Source organism: Homalodisca vitripennis, chromosome 4 (genome assembly GCF_021130785.1).
Source record: "Homalodisca vitripennis isolate AUS2020 chromosome 4, UT_GWSS_2.1, whole genome shotgun sequence".
In the NCBI taxonomy this organism is placed as follows: Eukaryota; Metazoa; Arthropoda; class Insecta; order Hemiptera; family Cicadellidae; genus Homalodisca; species Homalodisca vitripennis.
In genome coordinates this window covers 40,148,416-40,172,204 of record NC_060210.1, presented here as the reverse complement: position 1 = coordinate 40,172,204, position 23,789 = coordinate 40,148,416, and the positions used below count along the sequence as shown (strand labels likewise).

The window sequence follows — 23,789 nt, the reverse complement described above, 5'->3', positions numbered from 1 at the left end:
CTAAGTAAGATTCAAAAAGCTTAAGTGACACATTTTTTACATTTAAATATTTTAACTTATGAAGAAGAAGCTCATGTGACACACAATCAAATGACTCCATAACTTTGTCAACTAAACTAATTAAGGCATCAGTGGTGGAGAGCCCTTTCCTAAAACCAAATTGCGAATTGATGATCAGCTTGTTTGATTCTAGGTAATTCATTAGTTGCTTACCTATTTATTATTTCCATAACCTTAGATAGAACAGGGACAAGTGCAATTGGTCTATAGTTGCTCAATTGATCTATTTTTCCCTTCTTAAAGATAGGAAGGATTTTTGTTATTTTTAAAACATCAGGGAAAATGCCTTGAGATAAACATATATTAACTAAAACAGTGAATGGAGTTACAAAGTAAGCAATGGTGTCTTTAACCAGGGTGTTAGATAAGCCAAATTGGTCTCTACTTTTTTCACTTTAAGCTGCCTAACTACTTCCAAAACACATTTCTCAGTTACACATTTAAAACCAAACTCCTGTACATTGTCTGGAATCTTAAAATTAGTCAACAATTGGTTAAAACTTAATCCTATATTTACATTACTTGATTTTGACTTGGCTTCACTTGCCACATTTACAAAAAAAGTATTTACATCATAAGGAGTAACAGCATTTAGGCCTACATTACTAATACCTTTAGATTTATTTTTATTTACAATATTCCACAAGGCTCGAGTCTGATTACAAGATTCCTCAATATAGCTTTTGTTTGCTTTCTTTTTAGCTTCCTTAATCTTGTAACGATACAGTGCTTTTTGCCTACTGTACTTAAGTTTGTAGGTGTTAGTTTGATTTAGCCCTGATTTGGATAACATATATAACAAGTCTAGCCTATTTTTAATATACTTTAGTTCATCAGTGTACCACTTTGTACTGTTTTGACAAACCCTTCACCTTCCAGCAGAGTTTCTGGCTCCATGTCCACCAGGGAGCCATACATCCACTTGGACTGTAATGACAGATCTTTAACAGCATTTAAAAATCCTTCAACCTGTGCAGGTATAACATTGTGGGTGCACGCATTTTGTTTCCCAAAACACCAAAACGTCCAAGAGCCTGCAACTACTATATTAGCGTCCATATTCTGTTGTCAGCAGATCCAGCATGACGGCTATGATTCATATACAGGGCTCTTATATCACTATGTCTTATGTTATGCCAGAAGACTGCTGTCCCAGTGAATCAAATCTTTCCATCCCTAGTTTTTGCAGCTAACCCCTCGCCTGACAAGCCTGTGGCCCCTTCGCTGCATTCTGCAATGTCACATATGTGTTGCAGCAGCTGTCATCATGGGACCATATCCGGGACTGGGTGAACAGAGAGATCTCTCCACAGCAAAAGATCATCTTGGACTCTCATAAGCATGATCATCAACATAACCACAGCTAGCTAATTTAACACCTACAAGCCACTACAAAACTAACCAATAACCTACTTCAACAACAAGCCATCGACTGCACAGCACCAATAATGCCCCACAAAGGATTAAATGCACATTGCCAAACAGCCATTCTGCTTGTTGCAGTAATGCTGTCTACTACTATATGGACCAACATTTCAGCCTACCAGCCTGCCTTAATATAAACTAAAACCAAAAACTTTTTACACAACAATGCAATATATCTATTAAGGTAAAGCATAAACATATCAACAAATAATGTACAAGGATGAAATTTGATAAAGAAAACACAAAAGTAAGAGTACAAAATATATTTATTGACAATTTAGATTTTAGGTTTTTTTTTACTTTTAGTTTTTGGTTTACTTTCATCATCACTACTTTGCATCTTCTCTTCACCATCCTAGAAAACAAATGTAAATGATCATTAATCAAAGGACTGGTAACTAAATTACTTCTATTGGCACTTCAAATACACTTTTCCAGGTTTTGCAAGGATATTTTATAACAATATAAGAAATAATAAGAGTTACTTGATTGTGCATTGCCATATATAATTTGTTTCATAAAAGTCTTTTTACTACGCATATTTTTATAAGTACAGTTTTGTTTTTTAATTTTTTTGTAAATTTGAAACTTGTTGATATTTTTTTGTTTAGAGGGGTGGGACAGAAGTGGTATATTTTTACTAAATAAAAATTCCAAAATATAAAATTATTTTAAAATACATTTCTCTAGTTTCAGAAAATATATAGTTTGATGGATATATTTAATAAATTTTTATTTTTATATAAAAAAAACTTGCAACAGAGCATTTTTTATGAAAATTGACTTTACCGTGGTAACATACTACATTACAACAATAATAGTTTTTTCATACATGAAACAGTATTATGTCACATCAAGAGTTAGCAATAACATATCATTTATCAATAGCCAGTAGAAGTACAATATTATGTAGCACATCTTATCATATTTATGAATCCAGAAAACATCAGTTTTCTTATATGGCAAACTATATCCTCAAAGTTAGAAGCAGTGTTCAAAACTTTTTTTCTAATTTTTAAAACATAAAATTTTATTTATACACTAAACACATTCTGTATTGTTAACACATATCCCTAATTGCTATAAAAATGTATTTACACAAATGTACAATTATAAACCTACTTCAGTTGTGGCACTGATATCTTAGACTTCGACTAATCAGGTTCGCTATGGTCTACTGGTTCACTTTATAACAACTCTCTTATATTATTAGATCAATCTAAATAGTTCCTGTCCGTTTCAAATGCATATAATGTTGGTAAAATTCAACAAATAAAATAAACAAAACTTGCTAAAATACAAGTTTGACACTCCTAACCTAGGCCTAGATAAATTATGAAACTTAGGTTATTTTGTAACAAAACATTAATTATTTATTTCACTACATCACTCCCGTGAAAGAGAAAGACTTCAAAACATATTTATACCACTAAAACTTGTGAACTACTGGACTAATTTTGTTTTTAAAATATTTGTAGAAGTCCAAGGAAGGTATAAAAAATAAGAAACACTGGAAAAATTTCTCTGAATATTTAATAATTCTGGAAAATCACTATAATATTTACGACACGTAATTCAAATGAAAGTTAGCTGACCCCATACAGTTGTTGACACTTTCAGCTGAAGTTCACTAAAGTGGTAGAAACGTTTGTTTACTTTTAAATTTTATAAAATAATTGAACAATTATACAGTGATTGTCCAGTAGTGTTATGCATATTGCAAAGACAAAGTTACTATCTAATTTTTATTTCATACTAGCTGTTTCCCATGGCTTCACACGCTTTTCATAAGCGTTACCCGTGTATGTGCACTTCTGGCTCAAGTAAATTATATTTCCAATGCTGATGTAGAGTTTGCTTTGTTGCCACGATCAAGAAAATCTGTATATGTTTATAGCCATTGTACACGTACATATGTTTTATTATAAAGTGGTCTAACACTCAAGCTTTAAGTTCAACCAGAAATTTATCCTCAAGACAAATATACATCATAACTTAGCGCCTTCAAATAGTGTTTGGCTATTAAATATTTGTAACTGACTCGTAATTGCAGTTTATAATGTGCAGGTGCTTTGAAAACTATTATCTTTGGCAACGCCACCTGGAGGCGAGTTACATCAATAGACATAGCATAGAAACCTTTTTCGTAGAAAAATACATATACATACAAATTTTTGTAATGATCGGTCAAATAGTTTACGATTCCATAAAGGACCAATACACAAACATTCATTTTATTTTATATATATATAGATTGCATCAGTAACAAGTACGAGGTCTGTCCAAAAAGTATCCGACCGCCGACCAGTAGGTGGCCGCGGCGTAACCAACCAGCTCGAACCGGTTATTGGAGGGGAAGGGGCGAGCATACTCCTTCCCATATTAGGCATTGAATACGATCCGGTCACTCAGTGAGTCACAGCGCTCTGTTCCGTACAGTACTGCAATGTGTGTGCGTCACATTTCAATATGACTGAACGTGTTGAGCAGCGCGTTTGCATTAAATTTTGCCAAAAACTTGGCCATTCAGCATCAGAGACGATTACTATGATACGGAAAGTTTATGGTGACGTGTCTATGGACGATACACAAATAAAACAGTGGTTTAGGCGTTTTAAAAATGGCCGCATATCAGTGGATAGTGATGACCAATCTGGCAAGCCAGAAATACTGAAAATGTTGAACGTGTTTATGCAGCAATTAATGAAAACCGTCGATTGACTGTCCGAGAGCTGGAAGAAAATTTAGGAATACCAAAATCGTCAGTTTGTAACATTTTACACAAAGATTTAAAAATTAACCGTGTTTCGGCAAAATTTGTTTCTTAGCTGCTGACAGAAGACCAAAAGAACTGTCAACTTGAAATCACACAGGACAATCTCGATTTGATAAAAAGTGACCCAGGGCTATTTAAAAAAGTTATTACTGATGATGAGTCATGGGTTTATGGCTACAACCCTGAAACAAAGGCTCAATCTTCGCAGTGGAAAACTCGTGAAGAGCAACGGGCGAAAAAAGCAAGACAAAGTCGAAGCAATGTCAAGACAATGCTGACAGTTTGTTATGACCAGGATGGCGTTGTTCATCACGAATATACTCCAAGAGGCCAGACAGTGAATAAGGAGTATTATCTTGAGGTCCTAAGGTGGGGCTATGAGATGCAGTGCGAAGGAAACAACCTGAACTGTGGACAAGCCGTGACTGGATCCTGCACCACGCCAGCTCATTCCTCAAATCTTATTCAGCGTTTTTTGGTCAAACACGACATCAACCAATTACGACAGCCTCAGAGTCCTGACATAGCTCCTTGTGACTTCTGGCTATTTCCGAAATTAAAAATTCCTTTGAAAGGAAAAAGATTTGACGGTGTTGAACAAATAAAACAAAATGCAACGAAGGACCTGTTAGCCATTCCGCAAAATGAATTTAAGGAGTGTTTCCGGAAGTGGGAGGAGCGTTGGAATAAAGTAGTGGTTTGTGGAGGGGAGTACTTTGAAGGGGACCAGATTGCCGTTGCCGCCGAGTAACGTCAGTTCATGCCAGATGTCAAGGTCGGATACTTTTTGGACACACCTCGTAAACCAAATAATGCATTGAAAATAATATTTAAACAGTGTTATAAAATCCACCTTAATGAACAAAGCTGTGAATGTTTTGCACATAAGGTTATCGAAACTGGTTGTCTTCCTTATCAATTTCACTGTAGTTAAAGAAAAGGCAAAGGGATGGCACACTCTTCCCCTTATACCAGAAGTAGAATACAAGTGATGTAAGTACATGTATTTTGACTAAAGTAGTCTTTTCAGTTTACATATGTACATATTTTCTTGATCGGGGGAAAAACCAACTTATAGCACCAGGAACATTGCAGACTGCAAATAAACGCTTTTAAATCTAAGTTGGATTCCAAAACTCACTTATATGTTTATTTTCATGGTCAGCGCAATAATATAAACTCAACTGTGGAACTGTAAATAAATTAGAGCAGAAGTGAATTTAATCGGTTGTATTGACTCTTTTGAACCGCAGTAACTTTTCAGTCGTACATAAGTTATATATTTTCTTTATCGGGGCAAAAAAGCAAACTATCATTACGGAATTTGAGAAACCTTAGAAAGAGCCGAAAGTAGACACTTTTAATTAAAGTTGGTTTTTGTTGATATATATTTTCTTGATTGGGGCACAAGTCAAACTCAGCTATAGCACTTGAAATACCTTGGATAGAAAATTAGTCTAAACAGACGGAAGTTGACACTTTTTGACCAAATTAAGTTTTCAAAACTTATATGTATATATTTATTCATACAACAAAACCTAAAACAGAACCAGTTAAAATTATATTTATGTTTTGAATCTCTCAACCATGGATATTAAAATAATACATAAATGGTGCCTCCCTATGTTTAAAACAATTGTAGGACTCCATCATATTACATTATAACTGTTTTCGCTGAGAAAAATATGGCCATTGATTTTGAAAATTGCTTGTGAGGCCGCGGGTAACTGCAAGTAATTAATCAACTGTGGAGTACTAAAACAGTAAAACAAAATGTTTATAATATGGAAACACTATAATTAATTTATTTTAAAATTCTAATTTGGCTGATATATGAATACTTGATTCGAACAGGGTTCTTAGCTTGTAAATCTAATGAGTTTGGTTATTTATACAAAAAACCACAAGAGAGTGCAGTTGAGGGAGGAGCCTATTTTGCCCGTGACCTTCGAGCGGCCAACGAGAACTGAGCGACGTTGCCAAACTTGTTGCCCGCTGTAACCACAAGTCGCGCGAGTCCAGCGTTCTTAAAATACTTAACCGTTACGCTCGAAAGAAATGTTAGAGCTGTCTTGAATTAATTAACTACGTATTACAAAATGTAATTTTACGGTCATTTTAAAAAAAAGTACATCTCTGTAGCTTATTTCCATGTTGAGTTAAATGGATTGAAATAAATTATTGTATTATATTACTCATATACGAAGATCGTAGGATTAAAATCTTTAGCCGAAATATAAATTAAAAAGAAAACATAAAAATACCGCAAAAACGTTAATTTTCCGTAACAGTTAGATAATGCCATTATCACTGATGTATAATAAGACATTACATGTTTGCATAGTATAATCATGTTGTGTTAAATGGATTTTCAATTTGGTAAGAAAGTTATCAAATACATCTGAAATATATGTTCTTTTCCATAAATATACTTATTTAGTACATAACGGTGGGAATTGTTGCCGCAACGGTTTTGTTACGCACTTCGGTTCTCATAAATTTATAACCATTTGAAAGCATTTTTCCTACCTGACTATTAATAGTCTTGAATTTGTGTTATGTAAAATTGTTTTCACACGTGGGTGATTTAAATATTTAAACTGGCCATAGTTTAAAAATCATACAGCACAAGTATTTTTATAATATGAATGCACTTTCTTATAAAATTCTAAAGTAACGATTTTCTATAACATCCAATGAAATTTGAACACAGTACATAATAGATGATGTCAGACGAGTGAAAATGTGGAGGAAACGGGTGAAATACCTGTAAACAAAAGCCGCACCAGCCAGCAGTGGTGGTAATACCAGACGGATGAGTCATACTGTTTCCAAGAAACAGCCCCTTCCACAGTTCCCTTCCGGTCTCTGACCGTCAGTCAATGCCTATTGTCGCTTAATCAGTGGCGGTTGAAAATACTGCATTCTCTTCAATTCCAGTACGAGTATATTATTTTGTGCTGAATTTTACTGTTGATCAACGTTTTCGTGTTTTTAAGTGTTGTTTATTGGTAGCTATTATAAGTGTACCGATTATTTTCTGTGTAGTGTCATTAAATTGTAATATACTTGTTATTGTGATTCCTTATTTGGACAAAATGGAGTGTGATGATGTTTGTTCAATTACACAGCCATCCGGAAGTAAGAGCGGTAGTGGAAAAACCCTACGTAGTGGAGAACGACGTATTATTTACAACGTTTACAACTTTTTCAAAAAACTGTCGTTGACAAATTTCCGAGAAACTCTAAACTTTAAGCAAAGTGGTAAACTGTGTGCTGAGGTCTGCGGTGTAAGTGAAAGAACCGTTAACAAAATAAGTAAAGAAGCTAAGCTGTCCGAAGAAGATGGACCTTCAACATCAGAAATTAAGTTTTCAACGCCAGGAAAACAAAGAAGTCGAAAATCAAAAATAACAGGCTTTGATGACTTTGAAAAAGATGTTTTGAGACGAACTGTCCTTTCGTACTACGACAGAGGGGAATTTCCCACATCAAAAAGAATCACGCAGGATCTCAAACAAAAACTTGATTACAACGGATCGGTAACTTCAACAAATAGGTTATTAAGGCATGTTGGTTTCAGGTATAAGAAAACCAATGATGGTAGAAAGTTTTTATTGGAACGAAATGATATTGTAGCGGCTCGTTTAAAATTTTTGAGAACTATGCAAGAGCTTAGAGAATCTGGTGATTGTAGGCCCATATATTACCTCGATGAAACATGGGTTAATGAAAACCATACTCGAAAATACATATGGCAGGACACGACTGAGTCTGGTGGACTAAAGGTTCCTCTCGGCAAAGGTAGAAGATTAATAATTTGTCATGTCGGTTCGGCAAAAGATGGGTTTTTGCAAGAATGTAAGTGGGTTTTTCGGTCTAAGACATCATCCAGTTCGGACTATCACGATGAAATGAACGCGGAATCGTTTAGAAAATGGTTTAAAAAATTGCTATGCATTTTGGAAGAAGGCTCGATCATCGTCATGGACAATGCTCCATACCACTCAGTACTCGCCGAGAAAATTCCAAATTCATCGTGGAGAAAGGAAGAGATTCAAAATTGGCTGTCTCGAAAAAACATACAATACTGTATGAAAGAAACAAAACCAGAACTTATAATGAGGGTTCTCCCATATAAAACCCAACAAAAAACTTATGAACTCGACGTATTAGCCAATGAAATGGGACATACAGTTGTCAGGCTCCCTCCTTATCACTGCCAGTACAATCCCATTGAAATGGTATGGGCTCAAGTGAAGGGAGAGGTAGCACGTAATAATAAGACATTTAAAATAACCGACGTTGAGAAACTTGTTCATGATGCTCTGGACAAAGTGACTAAAGAAGACTGGCAATCAAGAGTTCAGCACGCAGAAGCCTTGCAGCAAGCTGATTTTGAAAAGGAATGTATCCGCACAAGTGTTGTAGAGCAAATAATTATAAACTTAGCAGACAATTCTGACACGAGTAGCAGTGAGGTAGAAAGTGAAAATGAAGAAGACTCTGAGGTTTTGGCTACGATATTGCCGCCTGAGAGCGAATAAATAATATACAAGTGCAAAGGTAAGAATATTATTAAGTCAATCATGCTTTTTAACGTATTTCATTTTAAAATAGTAGGACCTAAAAGTTATTTAGTAGAAAATTTGATTATTTCATAATTTAAAAATATAATTCTTCGATAATTTTAAAATTGATTATATTGTTATATTCTTTTAATTATTTTTAATCAAGCAACACGTCATGCAGTGTCCAATATAAGCAACATGTATATTAATTTTGTGTGTGTTTAGTAATCGTTTAAAATCACTGAAAAGATTGTTGTATCGTATGGAAATAAGCAAGTACTTTACTCTGACTAACTGACAGGACGATTTGTTTGTTTTAATCGATAGTTAGTTTGTAATAACATTAATAAACTATACAAGTAATTTAAATATAATATAGCAAACTGTCAACACATTTTAAATATTGTTTTTCAATTATACTGATAAGTTTTAAATGTTCAGTATCAGTGTTAGTTGTGACAGCGCAGCGGTTTATCAGCCACAATGCGCCAGCCGTGCCGGGCGGCAGTGGCAGTTGTGTGGCAACGTCGCGCAGGCCAGTCCATTCTATTGGTCGCCGCCAACTGCACTCTCTGGTGGTTCCTTGTATAAACACATTGTGACGAAATTGATGGTTGTTGTCTGATCTGACACAAGTTCATTGATCTCTCAGTTTGTATATTCATAAGGGTTTCTATCCTTCTCTACCCTCTCAAATCCTTCTTTATAAATGTCTACATCTATTTGGTTTAAAGAATTAATTGTTTTGAATCGATATCTTTCTTATTACCATAAAATGACCTGTAGGATTCTGCTCCCCCAGAACAGCTTACTCTTATTAATTCACTAACCCAATGCAAGGGCCTCACTATAATAAGCTGCTGGTAGAGACTCTAAATCAAGCCCTGTAATTTTTAAATAATAATATCATCAATGTTTAACCAATTATCAAAACCATTCACCGATGATGAATAGGTGTCATGCTATTCATTGTTATAGCCACCTTTTGAATAACTAACAGTGTCTATATTAAAAATAATTACTTCTTAAAAATTGAAATTCAACACAACAAAAATAAAATACTCGTATGTACTTTCATCTATAAAAGTAATCAATCTTTTGTGTACAAATCAATCTGTTGTGTAATCGATCCAAATTTCAGCAGTGGAGTATGGGATGCTCTCAGGCAAGAACAACTTAATAGTCCTGAAAGACAACAATGAACTACAGTCATACTGGGGTAGATCTTTACAAAGATATCTGGTTTAATTGTTATGGCGGTTTGGAAAGGCTTTAACACTCTCCTTGGTCACAAGTAATTTGCAGCACACCTCAAATCAGACTCAGTGTCAGAGTGAAGAATGCAATTAAACACAATTAAAGGACAATTAATTAATTGAAGATCATCAAGCAGGCTTCATGAAAGAAAGATCTACAACAGACCAGATATTTATAATGAAAGAGCTAGCTTCTAAATACTATGAATACAATAAGGATCTGTATATAATATTTATAGACTTTAAAAAAGCATACGATAGTATCTCTAGAAGTAGTCTATGGAACATTTTGAAAAGGTTTAGTATCCCAAATAAACTGATAAGTCTAGCAAGATTCTGTGTAAGCAGCTCCAAAGGAAAAGCACAGGTGGGAAAGGAGTACACAAACTTGTTTAATACAAATACAGGAGTGAGGCAAGGTGATGGAATATCACCAATTCTATTCAACTTTGCTCTGGAAGAAGCACTAAAAAAGATAAAGGGGATGCCTGAAGGAGTAAAATTGGGAGATAAGTTCAATATCCTGGCATTTGCAGATGATGTAGCCATTCTAGCTGAGAGAAAGAGGGACTTAAACAGACTAGTAGAAGCCTTTTTAGTTGAGGCTGCAAAAGTAGGATTACAAGTAAACGAAGATAAGACGCACTACATGAAAATAAGCAGAAGAATGGAACAGGAAGGAGAAAAGCCAGAAGTACTCAACCATGTTTTCAAGGCTACAAAGGAATTTAAGTATTTAGGAGTGACGATAACACATGACAATAGAGAAGAAGTTGAAGTCCAATGTACGAGGGTAATTCGGAAAGTAAGGTCCGTTTTTTTATTTAAAAAAAACCACACTAAATTTTTCAAAAAACTTGTTTTATTTGATTCCTGACATCAATCACTATTTTTCTACATAATTTCCACTTTTGTGTAAACACTTGTCATAACGATCTACAAGTTTTTGAATGCCGGTGTCATAGAATTCGGCCGCCTGCGACGATAACCAGTCTTGTTAACCACTTTAACCGGTGACGTCGAGTGACGCCACTCCATTGACTGGCGTTTTGTTTCTGGGGTTATGTGGGAAACCCATGTCTCGTCACCCGTCACAATGTGGTCTAAAAGGTTATCCCCTTTCTGATGATATTGGATCAAAAATTCAAGAACAATACCCATTCTTCTTTTTTGTGTTCCTCAGTAAGCAGCCTGGAAACCCAACGTGAGCACAATTTGCGAAAATCCAAAATTTCAGAAACAATTTTAAACAACGTGCTCACGTTTGGAAATTCTATTGCTGATGAAGAAACAGTGAATCGCCGATCTTCACGAATTTTTTCATCGACGGCTTTCAAAAAATCTTCGGTGAGCACTGACGGCCGACCAGATCGTGGTTCGTCATGGACATTTTCCCGTCCATCTTTAAAACCTCTCACCCACTTCCGCACTTTGCTGTCACTCATTGCATTTGGACAGTACACTTCACTTATCTTTCGATGAATATCCGCTGCTGAAACGTTCCTTGCTGTCAAAAACCGTATCACAGACCGTATTTCACAGTCGGCGGGACGTTCAATAGTTTTAAACATTTAAAAAAGGCACAGACAACAGCAGACTACAACGATTTCACTGCAAATGGCGTCGTTCTGCGCGCAATCCATTCCGGGAGTCAGGGCGCATGCGCATTTCCCTACTCGCTTACTGTTTGTCTAGTTAACGCGAATCGGACCTTACTTTCCGAATTACCCTCGTAGATTAGTAGCAGCAGATAGAACATACTGGAGCCTTGCAAAACTTCTCAAAAGCAAACTATTAATGAGGAAAATTAAATTAAGAATTTACAAAACCATGATCTTGCCAGTTTTGATGTACGGGTCAGAAGTATGGGCACTCACAAAGAAATCCCAAAAAAAGTTAATAACCTTTGAAAACAAAATACTAAGAAGAATTTTTGGACCAGTTCAAGAAGGAGACATATGGCGGATCAGGAAGAACAGAGAATTAAGAGAAATATACCAAGATCCCGATGTGATTGCACTGATCAGGAGTAAAAGAATGAGATGGATGGGCCATGTTGCCCGTAGGGGAGAAGATAAAATGATAAAGAAGGTGTGGCGAGGGGAACCAGAGGGAGTGAGGCCATTGGGCAGACCTAGGATGCGATGGAGATATCTGGTGGAGAAGGATTTAAGAACGATTGGCGCTACACTGGAAGTGGCTCAAGATAGAGGAAGTTGGAGAGACATTGTTGGCGAGGTCAAAAACCATCTGGGTTTCGAGTGGCCACAGGAGTAAGTAAGTAAAGGACAATTAACAAACAGCTAATGCCAGTAAGTGACAGTTTCTGTAGGATTTGTGTTCAACCATAATCTGTGATAAATCTCCGCTTGCTGGACTGTTCATTATAGAATACGGGAAAACCCAATCGTACGTCAAGACAGTCAGATGAATCACTGACATACTAATAAGTGTAGTGAACAAACTTTCTCAAAGTGTAATAAATAATTAGTCAGTATAATTTATTATACTGCAACCTCCATGTGCCCATTGTAAAACCAGTTTCATCAATCTAAAAGTGTTAACACTTTACAGCCACTATATCTTGGAGATAGCATGTTCAGAAAAGTCAAACATGCTGCATTTATGGAGAATCAAAGAGTCCGCACCCCTAACACAAGACATAAACATGTTATAAAACAGGTACAATATAGACTAGCTGTCTTTTAAGTTTCAAGACAAATCACTTGTCATAAAATTAGGATGTAATGTGATCCTTAAGAATAAATAAATAAAATTGTCTTAATGTTTTAAAACTCTTTAGAAACAAAAATATTACTAAAAACCCAAAGAAATACAAAATTGCCAATAAGAGTTATTGAGAACTCACCAACTTCCACTCTCTCCGAAGCTCCTGCAGCATGGTAGGGGTGAGTAACCCTTGAGCTATCAGCCTTTCAGTTAACTTGCCTTGCCCTACAGGTTCACTTGTACTTACTCTCTCACCTATACTTGTACTTACTCTCTCACCTATAAACATTCACACACAATGTAATGCCAACTTTTCAGTATGTTTTTTGTGCATAGAAAAACATTTGTATTTAAGCACTTAGATAAAATTTAAATTAAAGTGAAGTCTTGATTAATATACCTTAACCCATTTGAGACTAAGGTTGTTGCCTGTCCTACAGTTTACAATGCGCAAGGACTGTAAAGACTCCTTCTTGAATTCGTAACCACATATTATTGATTTTTTCATCAGTACGCAGTGATTTTTCAATGCTAAAATCTAATGAATCATCAACAAAGATTTGGATTCGAGAATTGATTGACCAGATTTGAGAATTGAATCTTGAATATGCCAAGATTTTATACATAAATTGGACAGAAGTCACGTTTATACTTCACCACTTCCAGTTTTGTCACATAGCGATAAGTAAAAGCTTTCTTAAACCAATGAATAGTAAACAATGAATCATTTTTAACTGAAAAATGTTCTTGTGTATCACATTGTCTGTCTGTTGTGATTATCAATGATAAGAGTCACGAACAAAAACAGAAGTGCCCTAGCTGAGCCGAGTTCTTTGTTGTATGAGTATTATCATTGTTTGGTTAGTAACGGTAAAATGAAATGTAGACATCTCAAAATAAGTAGAAACCGGTCTTGAGCCGAGTTCTTTGTTGTATGAGTATTATCATTGTTTGGTTAGTAACGGTAAAATGAAATGTAGACATCTCAAAATAAGTAGAAACCGGTCTTGTGACATAAATTGGGCAAAAAGAGTTTTGAATAATTTATTGGTCTTCCATTGTGTTGGATGCTTCTATTCCCATGTGAAATAGAAGTTCTAAAGAATTTTTTTATTCAGGTAATGTTATATTTTTCCATTAATTTATACAGGAATTTATGCTGGCACCTGAAGGGAAAAACACTTCTTCTGCATTAGCATTAGTTCACAGATAATAGACTTGAGAAAATGCTCATCAACGATAAGATTGAAATAATCTATTGAAGTATTGTTTCCTGGCACACGAATTCATAACCCAGTGGACTGATTAAATAAAAAGGTTTTCATCTCTGGATCATCATTCCATTCTAGTTGTGGATGAAAAGTGTTATTTGTGTCCCCAATTTGACAACTGTGATTGTTTGTGTTGGGGCAAGGCTGAGGAGAAACAGGAACTAAATAACTGCTCACGGACATGTCTGGGCCGCTACTCACAGTATCTAATTCTAAGTCCAATCCAGAACCACTGTTACCACTTGGTCTGTAACATATTCCATTAATATATGCCTCTGATTCAGAGCAGAATTAATTTCACCAATGGATAAGTTATTTGGATCATGAGAATTATGACTCATTTAAAAAATGCAATAAACGTTATATGGAAACGACACACACACAGGCTACTACTTTAAGTTTTGTATAAGATTGGTTAATGTCAGTTATGGGTCCAGGCAAAGTTACAACAGTGAAACTGGATGGGAGGTAATGTCCTGCATGAAACACCAAATGGGATCTGCCGTGACAACACCAATTAGTGTTTTCAGCCGTGAATATGGTAATAACTTATTTTACACATAGTGCCTCACCTCTCAGATAAGCTTGTTTGGTCTGCTTTATAGAGAACTGCTCCTGGGTATCTGTGCCTGTTCCACTGGACACTCCAGTTTCTGAGTTGAGGAGGAGTCTGGTCAGCTGCATAACACCGCGCTGTATCACATCATCTAACTCTGTCTGCATATCTCTCACCAGCTTGGCATCAGGGAACAGATCAATAAACCGGTAGCTGCCAGGATTTCATATTTGGTTAGATTCCACAGCTTGCTCATTACATTTTAATACAACCCTACTACTTTCGATAAATAAAATCATTGCTTAGTACTAGATCAATCCATTAAAGCACAATTTTAAGCTTTATAATGAAACATAAAACAAGATAGCACTTTAACTGCATCTGTAACTCACCTCAGCCAAAGGTACAAGTCTAAAACATCAAAAACTGCTTCCAAGTGGACAAGATCAATAATGGTTTTCGGCATTGTGACTGGCCATCCAATGCTGCGACAGAGCCACTCAAATGTGAGGGGCTCATTCTTGCTGTACTGACGAGCATACTATAACAAACAATCATACACGTAAAAGTACAGAACAAAAATATATGCTTAAAATTTAGGTCATAATGTTTCTATTTTGAACAAACCAAATACTACTATGAATTATATTAAATATTTTCCAAAATTAACAACTAAGAACAAAGACTTGTCTTTAAGAACATATCACTGACAAGAGTATTAGAACCAGCAATAGGAGGCACATGATTGTGCAGATTTAAGATCATGATCAATAAGGAGATGGCAGAACTAACAGATCTGTCAGGTATATTTCATTCGTCTAGTAATTCTACAAACTTATTCATATGCAGTTAAGAAGACATTACCTTAAGGAACATGGAACAAACGAATGGCATCTTGCGATTGATCGGTGCACAACAGAAGACATAGCGAGCTCGAAGTGGCAAAGGGACATGTTGTATCATATCTGCCAGAAACTTGAAGTCTTCAACATTACACATGAAATAGAGGCAGTTGTCTACTGTAGAAAGAGATACAAAAATATCCTGAAACAAAAATAACAATAGGAAATACAATTAATAATTGTTTAACTTTCATGAAGCAATAAACCGAGTATTAAATGACAGAATATTAGCAATTATGTGCTCAGATTAAGCTTGAATTATTTTAAAAGGCCCAACAACAAAAGCCTAATCATAGTCCTAAAATATACAAAAACTTCAAACCTGAAGAAAAAGAAATAAAAATAGAATGAAATTAGTCATAACAGTATAAAATACGTACGTACATACATGCATGTGTGTGTATTTTATTGTTTGTTGTATAACTTGTTGGTACACATTGACTTAACAGGAGTAATAATACATTAATCTCTACTGTGAACTGTAATAATTGTTGATATTCTTAAATATAATTGAAAAGTAAATAACAAGTTGAGAAATTGCACCAGAGGCAAAAACATAAGATAAAATGAGAAATATTTGCAAATAAATATATTACTAATAAATTATATTATTTTGTCTTAATTTTTAGACTTACGTTCGGCAAATAACCAAAACAGGTTTTGGCATGAATCATTTTGGTGTTAAAATGAATCGATCAGTCTCAATGTTACATTTGTTGACTGAAGATGGTACTCCACAGGAGAGCAAAATATTTTATAAGAATTTAATCCTGTTTTTAACAATGCTCTGACACAGTGTAGCCGTAAAACTTAGATGACAGTTAGAGTTTGATTTATTTTAGATAAAGATATTCCTTTCTGGAGAAACTGTTGCTAGTAGGCCTGATAACAAAATAAAATGTTTCTTTCGGTGGCAAAAGCTAAGTTAAAAATTTTAATTACTATTATTTCTAATATTCAGAGTCTAGTATTACTCTTTTAAAATACCAAAATTTCTCTCAGATTTGAATAAATCTGTTTCAGTAATCCATGTGATTCTACAGAAATATTTAAAGTATTAAACAATATATTAAATTAAAAAATGACCAGCTGATTATATATGTAAGAAATCGCGCATCTTCTAAGTCATTTGTCAACATCAGATAACACAGGACAATAAATCACAATATGCACAAAATATTTCATATTGTTTAATCAAAAAGAAATATTTCTAAAGCGAGTTCTTGTTACTTTTACTTAGTGTTCATACTAGTATTAGGAGACTAGTAATAGGCAGATTTGTGAAAAAACCTTATGACAGGTATATTTTATGAATAATCACTAACCTTATGAATAATCACCAAGCATTGATGTTAACAGGATTGGGTTGCCAGCAAAATCTGTGCATTCCCCACAATACTAAGAGAGGACTGGTGATAAGAGATAATTGTGTAAACACCTGATGAATAATCAAAAATGCTTCAAGGAGGACAAGAGAGAAAAGACTATTGGCCAAAAGTTTTCTGAAAACTTTATAGGAATGTTTTTCGATTTTCGATAAAAATTGAAAAAAAAGTTTGTGCCAATGATGTAGTAAAATTTTTTACCAAATTTGATTAAATAAATGGAGAATCTAAGATGACTAAGTTCAATAACTGAGTCTACTGTACGAGAACTTACCATTAAATTAGCCAGAGTGGAGTTGGGCAAATGATATGCATATAATTCAATCTGATCTGCCGTAGGATGTAGACCTGCCTTCGTGATGGGTTCTGGGGTTTGTCCAAGCAATTTTCTAAGAATGTCCAAGTCTTCATGTTTGAAAGTGGTAACATATCCCTAAAAAAAATATTTCAAGGTAAATAAAAAGAAATCATAGTTTCAAAAGTAATGAGTTTTGTATAGTTAATAAAAACAATAGGTATCCCAAAGGAAAAAGACACAAGAACTAATAATATACAATATAATAGATTTAAATAAAAAAATAAATTTAATTATTTATAAAACACTACCTACAAACACTGAAATATTTTCTTTCAACGAAAATCTGCTAACAAAATTCTGACTTTACATTAAGTGATTGCAATGAAAAATCTGGAAACTGTACATCTATCTATATATGAGGCATAAATTGTTTCAATCAGTTGTTTGTACATAGTTATTACATTCCATTTCTTATAAATAAAACATAGACTGCTATAAAAAATTATAAATTATAATGTTTGTAACCAATTGAGGCATGTGTAAAGGAGATTTAGTCACTGTTTAGTAGCCTATACTTTATAATTTTACTATTCAATAACCTAGTAACGTAAACGTTTTATTGTTCAGTGATGTCACAGTGACGTCATAAACTGTCCAGAACGATCGTTTTCATCTAGCCCTTTTAAAACAGGTTTCTGTCTATTTTGGTCTTTAGACTTAGTAACAAAAAGTATTTATTTCATGAGAGTGTTAATTACTTATAAACAAATTTATTAAGGAGCTTTTTAAATCCATATGTAGCGTTTTGGTTAGTAATTGCATGGTTTTATATGTGATATGTTGTAATTGGTAATCCTAGGTCAATCTAGGCTATTGTACAGTACAGTGAGTGTTTGAGAGTTACAATGTTAGTAATATACCATAGGTATGGTTTATTATGTTAATTTATACCTTGTTATAACTTTGTTAGTCTCTAATTTCAATAATGTCCCAACAATTTTGCTGATTTTTGACATTAGAGACATTGTTGACCTGTCACACTCAGACAACCTAGGCCTTGACAGTAACACCCATTACTTAGTTTTAATCTTCTGATAAATGTTATTGTTTTGTTATTGGTGTAATTTGATAACTTCATGAAAAACATTGCCAACACGACATCATATTAAACAATGTGGGTGTCCGTTAACGTTAACTATATGGGCATTGATAACCTCTGTGTTTTATGCCCTTATAAATAATAATAATAATAGATTTCACTTTGTGCTTTCTGGAAATTCAAACAAAGTAAAAGTTCAAAATTAGTATTTATTTATTGTAAAATGAATGTTATCAAAATGTAATTCCAGAATCAAAGTCACTCATATTCAATTTTAATCAACAAAGTAAAATAAATTCAACTCCTATCTTAGAGTAATGTATATTCTTCACTGTGGTCACACTTTTTATGCAAAATTACCTTGTCAAATTGAGTACCATATCGCCCAGCTCTGCCTGCTATCTGAAGAGCTTGAGACACTGAAATGACGTCCATTTCCTTATCTCCCTTTTCATTCACAATTGGCTTAATTAAGGAATAAAATATGACACGACGGATACTCCTAAGACACACACAAAGCTTTAAAAAAATCATTATAAGCAGATCATCTCATACCTTTACAAGATATTTAAATAAATCTTATCCCTATATTATATTTACTGCAACATTGAAAAATTGAAAAGAAATTCACCTTAATCCTACAAATTTAACAGAAATTTATCATTATTATCTATTGAATATTTTGTTCAAATCAAATCAAATGCAAAAACATATTGTATTATTAGTCTTATTATGTCAACATTTACACTATTTACAAAGAAATATTTACACAATGTTATTTGAAATTTATTTACTCTTTTTCTATTTACAAATGTGCTATTTACAATTTCACTCCCATGAGATCGCAAATTGTCAGTCATTGTAACTACTACACACAATAGCTTGTAACAGGTCAAATTACGACATTTGAATATTCGCGGGGAATTGGCAGACTGTGACGTCAATGAATCGGCAGATTGTGACGTCAGTGAATCACATGTTGTCGGAATTGAGATTTATTTAATAACGAAGAAATTTATTGAATTTTATTCGGGAAAAGATTTGATTAATTAAAATGAAGTAAACATAACCAAAATTCGTGTTTTACAAAAACATTAAATAGAATTACGCAGAAAAGCCAATTGTGGTATGAATGACTTGTATATTGATGACGTCATAAAGCACATGTTGCTAAAAATTTAAATAAAAAGCTTTGAAAAAATAATAAAAAGAAAATAGAAATACTTAAATTGATTAATTATAGTAAACGTAATAAATTTCGACAATTATAAAAAAAGAATTAAATTAAATTTATTCGTGAAGACGCTGATTTGAACGAGAGAGGGGAAGAGTATTGTTTTGAGTCGGTATCCGTCGTTTTATATACGGAGATTCGCTCTTTTTTCACCAGACTCGAAGCAAGGAGGTTGTGTTAGTTCTCCTGGGATAGTAATGATCTGTTGTATAGTATATTGAAATTTAATCAAGGATGGGATATTGTTTAGACTTTTAAAATTATCAAAGCACTGCAAGGTGAGTGAAGTTATAATATGTGTTGAGAGTGTGACATTTAATAAATTAATCTCGTGGTCACTTGCTTTGACTTTCTTTAAATATCCCTTTTATAAAAAGTGTGGAGTGATGTTAAATTTTGTAATCATTACTTAACATATTTTGGAACCCTGACATACACACAGACTTGTCTCTGGTGATAACACCAGAGACGTTCAAATCTAATAATTTTTGAGTAATACCGAGGGAATACAGCTAGCATTGGGCAAGATGGCGACCGATACCATGATGAGGAACATGGTACAATAACGTGCCACTAGTGACAAGGGGCGTACAACTATATGGTGAGTCAATAACTCTAAAGAACTGACTTTCAGCAAATTATCGCAATGTGGGGGTGACATATATCAAATTGGGGCAGCAACGAGGGGCCTTCATCAAATCTGAAATACATCAAGCTAAGCACGTAACAACTAAAACTACTAATATTTACAACCACAAAATAAAATAATGAAGAAGAATCCAGCATACAAGAATACGATTACACTAAAGCATAAAGAATTAACAACGAAAGATCGAGTCAGCCGATAATGTCACGTGACAATTATGAAATAAAAATGCATAGACCTCAAAATAAAAATGATATTCATATTAATTATCTACAAATATACGAGGGAATAAAAAAAATAAAACTTTAATAATTTGACGTCGTAATTATTTAAGAAAACAACGAATATCAAGGAGACAATATATTGCTCCCTGGCACTATTCAGACACGATCTATGGCGGCAATATATTGCCACCTGGCCTGGAAAGGGTTAAAGCATTTCGTGCTTATATAAAATTGTGAATTGTTAATATTTTCCAGGGAACAGACGTTCCCATCTTTCTGAAATTACAACTCAAGACCTTCAAGTGGCTGAAAAGTAACAAAAATGAGAAACTCTCATAGATAAAAAAATGTCAGAGGCTGAAACCCAAGGATTTGGCTGGGATCTCTAGAGGCCAGGAACTTCAAAATGTCAGAGATGCCCAGATGTTGGGTAATTCCATACGTCAAAAGCATCTATAGCCTGGAAACGCCTAGAGAACTAAAACTTCTAGAAACTGGGAGATTCCATATACCAACAACTTATAGGAGCTCTCAAGAGTCCGAGAGCCCTCAAAAGGCTTATAGGGACCAGAAGCTGCCCTTATATTATCCCCCTAAAGTTGGGAATCTTTAGAGGTTTGGAATATCTTTATGCCAAAATCTTCAACAGGCTACAAGCTTCTACAGTTATGCTCCTAAAGAATGGAAGCTCCCATAAGCTCTTGATACATTGTAAAAGCTGGAAGCAGCATCAAGAATCCAGTAACTTCCAAATGTCATGAGTATTTTGAGGACGATGCTACAATACTTTATGAAGCATGTAATCATGGAAACTCAATGAGGTCAGTAACGTCAACATCTGTGATTCTCAGAGAATAGGAAATCCAATACAAAATAGAGTTCTGAGGACTGGATGCATCCATCCAGATTTTGGACCTTCCAAATGCCAACATTATCCAAGGATCAAGTTCTAATTTGCAGGGAGTTTCTGGAGACTGGGAGCTATCAGTGGAGGATGGTTACCAATGAACTTTCAGACACCAGAAAATCTAAGGACTGAGAGCCCTCAAGCTGATGTAGTGCTTCTATATGCTGGAGGTTGTCACAAATTATGCTTAAAGGTTAAGGTTACTAGAATTATGATCTAACCAGACGGATACATTCCGTGTCAGTTTTCCTGAGGGAAAGATCTTTAACACCTTCACTGCTGGTCTATACTCTCAATGTGAACGTGTGTCCTAATATGTTTGCCACAGTCAATATGTTAAGAGACTAGTAGCTCTCACAAAGAGTGAATTCAGATAGAATTAATCTAACCTACAGGCTCAAGAATTCTAGAACCAAGTGGTCCCTGAGACCAGAGCCTTTAAGATTAGAGATAGAATTGAATTTATTCCAGCAAATTGCAAATACAAAGTTTAAAAAATAGATTACACTGATATTGTTGTTTAAATAAAGATAATATAACACATTTGAATGACCATTTTCAAGCAATAGATCATTTAGGTCTTGGGGTTCTAGAGATTAGGTTGTCCTTGAGTTGGTGTACTGTACACTCAGAGATCAACATTAGAGTGACCACATGATTTAGTGCTTGATAATTTTAAAATGGCAGGTCTTACAAACTACAGTGAAAATCTCACTTAACCCATTAGCATGCTATGACGAGTGTCAACACTGGAAAATTAGTACCACAAATTACGCTGTGATGGGGCAGTCTTACAATGAAAACTTGACTACGTAGTTTTACTGTTGTCTACCTGATAGCAGCACTGAACAGACTAAAACTCTTCTTAATCTTATACTAACATTTAGACTATTAAGTGTTTTTAGTAGGTATGACTGTGTACAATATTTCTTTTTTATATTGTGGCCAGTTAAAATTTATTGATTTTGATGGTTGTGAGAACACTCACAGTTGTTGTGGGTGTAATACCAAATGGACTTTTTTCCACAGCAATGAAAGCTAATCTACTAAAGAGATGGTCATATACACATTAGTTGTATTTAAGGTCATAAATGGTGCACCTTCTTGCCATTATCTTATTGTTACTACGATCATCCAGTGTTAGATGGGTTATGTTGTGTTTTACAATCTAGGTTTCATTTACAAATTTACAGAATTTTAACAATTTTTTAATATAAACTAAGTTTGGTACATTTCACAACCATCAGCCAACTTCTCCTCATATTATAAACAATTTAATTATATTTGTAATGTTTAAGAATAAACAATTACATGATAATTCAAACATCTACAATACAAGTAGCAAAATCATTACTAACAGTTGAACTGACTTGACTTACAGGTTCAGCCCCATGCCGATGGCATCAGTAGCCACAAGGACCTTACATGGATTATCTGGGTCATTGAACTTCTGAGCCTGGGCCAGCTTAGTACCCGGCGGCAGCCCTCCGTAGATCACTGCCACCTCCATTCCGCGGGCCTCAATACCTCTGCTCACCTGTCACAGATGCACAACAATCTCAAGATACACACTGAACTTCTGACCCTGGGCCAGCTTAGTACCCGGCGGCAGCCCTCCGTAAATCACTGCCACCTCCATTCCGCGGGCCTCAATATCTCTGCTCACCTGTCACAGATGCACAACAATCTCAAGATACACACTGAACTTCTGACCCTGGGCCAGCTTAGTCCCCGGCGGCAGCCCTCCGTAGATCACTGCCACCTCCATTCCACTGGCCTCAATACCTCTGCTCACCTGTCACAGATGCACACAATCTCAAGATACACACTGAACTTTTGACCCTGGGCCAGATTAGTCCCCGGCAGCAGCCCACCGTAGATCACTGCCACCTCCATTCGATAAGGGCATATCTTCCAAACATGAGACGAGCTTATGCTCTAGCAAGACGAAATCGTGCGAGGTTTTCCACAGTCGGAGACCTATTGAATATCCCCCATGCTTTCCTGCGCTCCCAAAGCTATATCTTAAATTCATCCGTCCACCAAGGTGTTTAGTCTTTTGATGATTCCAGTTGTTTTGGGAACAACTGTATAGCTTGTTTACATTTGCCCCAATCGGCCTTATTAAGCACCCATCTAAGTCTTCAGGGCACATTATTTTGAGTATCGAAAATTTTAGTTACAACTGGTGCATGGTCACTACCGTAAAGGTCAAGAGAAAATGACCATTTCAAGCGGTAAGCAATGTGTGGTGTATACACTGTTAGGTCCAATACTGACACAAAGATATGGGTTCTCGAGCAAAGATATGTTGGTGAGTCAACGTTCAATAAAACAAGGTACAGATCATCAAGGACATTGGAATATATGTTACCCCTCGGGGAGCATGTGGCAGAGCCCCAAAAACAATGTTGGACATTGAAATCACTTACAAGTACGAAAGGGTGAG

At 35.0% G+C, this 23,789-nt stretch overlaps 1 protein-coding gene across 1 annotated transcript in view; it reads right to left on the bottom strand.

The window, feature by feature from the left end:
• Window positions 1–1,733: 1,733 nt before the first annotated feature.
• Window positions 1,734–23,789, bottom strand: part of LOC124359178 (ATP-dependent RNA helicase SUV3 homolog, mitochondrial) — a 41,978-nt gene continuing 19,922 nt past the window's right edge. The window contains exons 7-14 of the mRNA XM_046811711.1: window positions 22,720–22,877; window positions 18,690–18,831; window positions 17,207–17,365; window positions 15,510–15,689; window positions 15,038–15,186; window positions 14,662–14,858; window positions 12,958–13,097; window positions 1,734–1,840 (exon numbers count right to left, since the gene is read on the bottom strand). Coding sequence (XP_046667667.1) covers window positions 1,763–1,840; window positions 12,958–13,097; window positions 14,662–14,858; window positions 15,038–15,186; window positions 15,510–15,689; window positions 17,207–17,365; window positions 18,690–18,831; window positions 22,720–22,877 — 1,203 coding nt within the window. The 3' untranslated portion in view covers window positions 1,734–1,762. The remainder of the gene's footprint in view (window positions 1,841–12,957; window positions 13,098–14,661; window positions 14,859–15,037; window positions 15,187–15,509; window positions 15,690–17,206; window positions 17,366–18,689; window positions 18,832–22,719; window positions 22,878–23,789) is intronic.